Here is a 6,886-nt window from a genome sequence, read left to right as displayed (position 1 = left end):
AAAAAAAGAGTATGGTTCTTTTTTCACCAAAAGATATTGATTTGCTGCTCAGGCAAATCAAATTTCAAAAATTTTCTAAATCGCTCCACCCTAATATATATATATTTACATCAAGTAGTAATTGAGGTAAGTTGTTTATCAATTTATATTATCTTTAATTTACGGGGGTTTTATACGAAGTATAATATTACACTTAATATTTCGAATATAATATATTTATAAATAAAGTTATTTATTTTAAACGTTAATAAAAAATCATAAACTAAAAAATTTAAATTTTTTTTTTTAATAAACAAAAGTTAAATAAAAAATTCAGTTAAAGTTTATTTGAATACCTCTAATAGATAAAGTGCAAAGTTTAGGCAGGTTTTTGTTTATGTTGGTTCGCTTTAACTCATGTTTTTTTTTTTTTTTTTTTAATGTTTGTAATATATTAAAGGTTCAAAGCTAACGGTTAAGTTTAAAATAATACATGTTTTTAAAGCTTTTTTTCTTGCTCATTTATTTTTTACTAGTTTTTGTTGGCGTAAGGATTATTGATTTCTCTTTGGAATCTTTTTCATTAAACTCTATTCAAGATGCAATCGTTAAATGCTTGCCAAAAGGTTTCTGGATTGATATGTTTCAAAATAATAAAGCATTTTTCAGAAATGATTCTATGTTGAAAAAGTTTGTTTCACCTAAAATTTTAACAAAAGTACCATCATTTTCAGTTCTTTGTTCTTTTCAAGATTACATTGAAAAGATTGAGGATACAAATACAAGTATTTGGTTAGTTTTAATTCGGTCCTACAAAAATGCGTCGATTCCTATGGAAGAAATGGATTGGAATTTTTTATCTGACAAATTAACTTATTATGGAATAAAAACTGCAACTTATGATTGTAATGTTGATCACTTTTTGTGCTTACATTTAAATATACATGTACCATCTCTACTTTTGACTATAGAAAAGGAAAATATAGCTGTTTATAAATATAGTAAGTCAATTTCTATTAACAAGATTTTTCGATGGGTTCAACGTAAACTTTACTTTAAACTTAAAAGTGTTCAGTCATTTAAGGAAATTAGTAGTGAACCGGTTGCTAATGAGTTTCCTTCAATGTTGTTTATTTATTCTTCTAGCAACAGTGCACCTCCACTTTTTTTTACATCGCTTTCAGTAACATTCAGTGGTCGTGTAGAGTTTTATATTCTAAAGTCTAGCAACAGCAATGATAATGCAGTTGCCATGAATAAATATTCAAAATATAATTATGGAAAGCATAAGGGAGAAAATTTTTCATACAAATGCATAAATTTATTTTTGAGAACTTTGCATCCTGAATTAAATGATGTTTTTATATTTTCTGTTATATTGTTTAATATGGCATGCTGGTTAGAAATATTTTTACAGAAAGGTGGACCAATTAGAAGAATTATTTATTATGTTTGGGGTTGTTTAATTACTAATATTGTCTTGGTTTCACTATGGGTTTTTATTATTCAAGTTATGAATTTACCACAAGTTCAGCCTATTACAGATATTTTTTTGAAGGCCCTTCAATACTTAATGTTTTCAGATGTAGCTGCTACTATAAGGCAGGACTTTCTTCAGGTGATGCAACATTTATATATTGCAATTTTTGGATTTTTTTTCTATGGAGTTATTCTTGGTTACTTACGCTACAAGTTTTTAAATCATGAGGAGAATGAATCTGGATCATTGGTTACAATTTTATTAAATGATTTTCAAGATCTTAACAACATGATGACATCACTATTTTCCTACATAACACCAAGATTTCAAGTTTTTTTATTTGATGATAGTATTGATAGAGTTTTACAGAGGTTATCAACTCCTGATTTATGGCTTCATCCATTGAATTCATTAAACTATATTCAAGATCTGCCTTCTTGGAAATTTTCTGCATCGCCTCTTTACAACAATAATATATCTTGCTCAGATAAATGTGAATGTAAACATACTGGCAAGGTTCAATGTGATTTTGGTTCAGTTAGATTTACAAAGTCAAAATGTTGCTTTGAAGATGAAATTAGAAAGTATGGCTATTCAGTCAATGAGTGTGTTATTTGCATGGAGCAGTTTAAATGTTATGAAATTGTGACAGGGCTACCATGTTTACATATGTTTCATAAATTTTGTATCTATAATTGGTTAGTATTAGAGAATAGTAAACATAGATGCCCTGTTTGCCGATGGCCAGCTCGAATACAAAAAGGTATAGTTGAAGTAATTGACTTAACAGATTAATTCTTTCTACTTTTTTTTTTTTTTTATCTTACAAGTTTTTTCAATTAAAAAGTCTTGCAATAAATTTTTCTTATTTTTCCTTTATTAATACTTTTATTATTGTTATTTTTATTTATTTTTTTATTATTGTTATTATTATTGTTGTTGTTGTTAAGTTTTATATATTCCATTATTATAAAAAAGACAAGAGATTAAAATTCATTAAAGCGTAAACTATTTTACGTTTTTTCCCAACCATAATGACTTCTAGTGACTCTAAATAGAATTATTTTTGCTCCTTCTTTTTTTTTATACCAGTAATGCTGATCTTTTTTGCAATAAAGCACTTTAATTTAAAGCTGAAAAAAAGCAATACAAAAAATTTGCACACAAATCAAATTTTCTTGGAAGTATTTTCAATAGTATATATTTTACTTATTTGAAACTAAAAGTTTTAATTACTTAAAACTTTTAGTTTTGATCTCGAGTTTATAAGTTATGACAACCATTTAAGAAAAATAAATTAATTTGTAAACGAACTTTAAATTTACTACAGCAAAAAAGTTGCTTGGCTAAAGTTAAATTAAGACGCCCTTTTCAAAAACAAGTTTTTCTATTAGAACCAAAGTAAAGTATAATATTAATTCATAAACTAAAATAATAATAAAATAATACAAAATAAAAATAAATCCGAAAAAAAAAGTTTACAAACATAATAAGCAATATAACAATAAAAACATACATCAACTAACCGGTAACGGGTAACCGGTAAGGAAACTCAGCGTTTCTACAGAGTACAAAAGCATGATGAGCTGTGAATCTACTTGACTGAGCCGAAAAAAGAACTAAAGTAAATGAGATTTTCGAACATTAAAAGTTGTTTTAAAAACTTGTAAAAGAAGGGGCTAAATATAAAATAAATCTTTAGTAAAAGCAAAATAAATAAGTATATATACATATTATAACCACAAGGATGGTGCTCATGTCTAAAAATGATGATTAATGGAATAATTGAATAGGCGTTAGGGTTCGCTACGCAATGTTTTTGTAGATTTACTTTTTTTAAAATAACGTGATACTGTATTTAATACAGTATCTCACTCGGTACTCAAAATTTTATCATTGAAATTACTATTTTATCTTATAAAAAAGCTATAAATTGAATACTAGGATAGAAGAGTTAGAGCTAATAAAATTTTCATGGCTTCGGCTCGTTCAAAAATGACCAAACTTCCTGCTACTGCGCTACGTAAAATACCCGGCACTGCGCACCAGATCCGGCTTCCCAATCCTTTTGAAAATTATATCCGTATTTTTGATTTCCGTAAGACATTTCTGATAATGCCAATTAATAATGTCAATGAAAGTTTGTCTATAATTTTGCACATTTGAAAAAGATTGTCTCTTTACCGGGGCGACTGAATAAGTGCGAATTTCATAACTGCGAATCAGCATAAGTGCGACTGGCATAAGTGCGAACTGGCATAAATGCGAACTGGCACAAGCGCGAACTGGCATAAGTGCGAATCACTTACAAAAACTGGCATAAGTGCGAACTGGCATAAGTGCGCCAAAAGAATTTGCAAACATTGGCATAAGTGCGAACTGCCATAAGTGCGAAACAATTGCAAAAACTGGCATAAGTGCGAACTGGCACAAGCGCGAACTGGCATAAGTGCGCCGAAAGAATTTGCAAACATTAGCAAAAGTGCGAACTGGCATAAGTGCGAACCAATTGCAAAAACTGACATAAGTGCGAACTGGCACAAGCGCGAATTAGCATAAGTGCGCCGAAAGAATTTGCAAACATTGGCATAAGTGGCGAATTGGCAAGTTCGCACTTATGCCAGTTCGCACTTATGCCAGTTCGCACTTATGCCAGTTCGCACTTATGCCATTGTTTGCAAATTTTTTCGGCGCACTTATGCCAGTTCGCACTTGTGCCAGTTTTTGCAATTGATTCGCACATTTGCCAGTTCGCACTTATGCCAGTTCGCACTTATGCCAGTCTTTGCAACTGCTTCGCACTTATGCAGATTCGCAGTTATGAAATTCGCACTTATTCAGCCTCCTCTCTTTACCTTCTAGTTAATAGATTTTGTAAATCCATTTTTTCCTTTTAAACTTTGTTTTTAACTATTCTGTTAAATTGAAGCTGTTATACTTGAACAGGCAGTTTTGCTTATTTACAATGCTTGAAAAGGTCGCAATTAAAATTGAGGAGGCGTTTAGTTTAAATCTTTTATCAAGAAACTATTTTTTCACTTGCCGTTTGATTAAAATTTGAAATAAATTAGAAAATAAAGTAGTTTATGTAACATCAATGATTAAAGCTTGATCTTAGCGTAGTGGTTAGAATGCAAGCATTAGATACATAAGATTCTTAGTTTAACGTCTGCTCTGCCGAGTTAAAACCTTAGTTAAAGACTTAGAAAATATTTCATTGACGTCTTTCGAAAAAAAACGTAAAACGGGCAGATCATCGATTTTCGTGTTTAAGATAAGTAACTTTCAGAGATGTGCAAACTTTAAATTCTTTAATATTGAAACTAGTGTTAAATAAAAATAATTTACAAAATGTTAAAGTGATTAGAGCCTTAGAACAATTTTACCCTCTTAAAATGGGTCCCACTATCCCGAGTGTGGAAAAAAATTAAAAAAACTTTTATTTAGTATCTTACACTAGATCAAAATTCATTGGAAAAATCAATTTATAAAAAAAAAAAATTATTGTTTTAAAAAGGCGACCAAGGAAAGTTTAAAACCTCTTCTTTTTGAGGGGTTTCTTATAGTATTTCTTAGATAATTTCAAAATGCCAAGCAATTAAAATTCTCACAATGATAATAAAGTCTGTTTAAATTGTTTTTCATAAGGATCAGGAATAAAAGAATTTAAAGAAAAAAGAGTGACATTAAACAGAAAATATAATTAATTGTTAAAATCGTTTGGTTTAAACCAAGGATGCAAAGTCGGAGTCCAAAGTCCCGCTCGTTATTAAAATTGTTGGGACTCCAGGACTATGGAATTTTTATAATTTTATATTAGCATATGAACGTTTCCCAACGAATCCTTAATAACTTTTATAATTTTATTAATTTAAATTTGTTTAGCCAACAGTTAAGTAACTTTAAACCAGTAAAAGCACAAACGGATTTAATAACGCTGCGTATGCAAACCCTCTAGCATATAAATTATTTTTAAAATGTGCAGCGTTTTTATGCCATACATCGCTTAAAGCAGACTTTGCTTTTAAAGAATATAAGAGGCAAATTGCAGTATATGCAGTAAAAAAAACTTTTGGTATACACTGATAGCTTGTTGCCAAATTATGTTTAGGCTAGGGTTTTTTATCTTTATTTTATTTTATTTTATTTTTCTTTGTTTTAAGTGCCCCAAGAAGACCTAACGTTCTTGTCACAGAGCACCGCTAAAGAGCACTTAACTAGGAAGCTCACGCCTCCTTCCTTAACGGAATTTCAAAATCATTGTCCTGCTTTTTTTTTTCTTTTTTTTTTTAAGTGAACGCAATAAAATTGTCCCGGTAAAAACCGGGACAATTTTACCTAGGCACAAATATTTACACACTTAAACCTATTGCAGCCGCGGTGCAGTAGTTAGAGTTCTGGATCAAGTAGTCCAAGGTTCAACGCCTGCATGCCAAAGTAAAAGAAAGTAAGTTTAAACTAACAGATATGGTTTTACTTATAAAATAATTTTAAAAGTTTTTTTAAACAGAGGTAGAAATAAAAGTGTACCGGAATGGAAATTTTAAATTCCGGCACAAATTTAATAAACTATTCCAACAAATCTGGTTCCTGATCAAGAATTATTTTTATGTTATTTTTGATCTTTTATTCTTTTATTTTTTTTTAATTTTAGGTTCCCCAAGAAGTCTTTACTGTCTTATCACAGAGCACTGCGGAAGAGCATTTGAAAGGAAGTTCACGCCTCTTTCCTTACCAATGTTATAAAACTAATCATTACGGCTGCTCAAGATTAAATTTTCAAGATTAAAGTGAATCCTTACACCTCAGCATCGTAGTTTTTTCTGAGGTTGCAGTAGCTTGGTCACGTGCTTTCATCTTAAGGTGGTAGACTGCTAAAAAAAAAATTTTCAAATCTGACATTATTCCAATTGATTTTCTCATTTTAAACACGATAAATAGGATTAAAAAAAAAAAAAATTTTTTTTTTTTTTCCTCTTTCTAATTTTTGGGCAAATTTAAGTGTTTTTAGGCCTAAAAAGTGCAAAGTTCTTGGAAAAGATATCTCAAAAAGTAAAATATATCAAGTCTCAAAATTTTACAGTTGTGTACCTTTTAAGTAGATAAATGTCCTGAGATAAACAAAAAATTTGAATCTTTTTCAATTTCGATGCACCATAAGCTTTTTCTATGCGTCTAAATTTAGGCCAAATTCCTGACCCCAAAACAGCCCAAAAAATTTAATTTTAATTTTTATCCGAAATTTCTTTATCTCAGGACATAAAGCTCATAAAAATGAACATCTGTACAAAATTTCAAATCAATTGGACAAATACAGCTCCCGCAATCTTATCCAGAATATGAAAAACTTTACAACAGAGAAAAATGCAAATAAAACTTTATATTTTGAAAATACAAATATATTAACACTTGAAAACAGGTTAAAAC

At 29.6% G+C, this 6,886-nt stretch overlaps 1 protein-coding gene across 1 annotated transcript; it reads left to right on the top strand.

Annotated features, from left to right (window-relative positions):
• The first annotated feature begins 405 nt into the window (after positions 1-405).
• On the top strand, positions 406-2,460 carry LOC100201757 (E3 ubiquitin-protein ligase RNF103). Its single transcript, XM_065792812.1, has one exon. The coding sequence runs from the start codon at positions 473-475 to the stop codon at positions 2,252-2,254; it is 1,782 nt and encodes a 593-aa protein (XP_065648884.1). The 5' UTR covers positions 406-472; the 3' UTR covers positions 2,255-2,460.
• The last annotated feature ends 4,426 nt before the right edge of the window (positions 2,461-6,886 follow it).

The sequence above is a fragment of the Hydra vulgaris genome, chromosome 03 (genome assembly GCF_038396675.1).
Source record: "Hydra vulgaris chromosome 03, alternate assembly HydraT2T_AEP".
NCBI lineage: Eukaryota > Metazoa > Cnidaria > Hydrozoa > Anthoathecata > Hydridae > Hydra > Hydra vulgaris.
The sequence above is the reverse complement of the archived record's forward strand: the minus strand, read 5'-3'. Positions and strand labels throughout refer to the sequence as shown.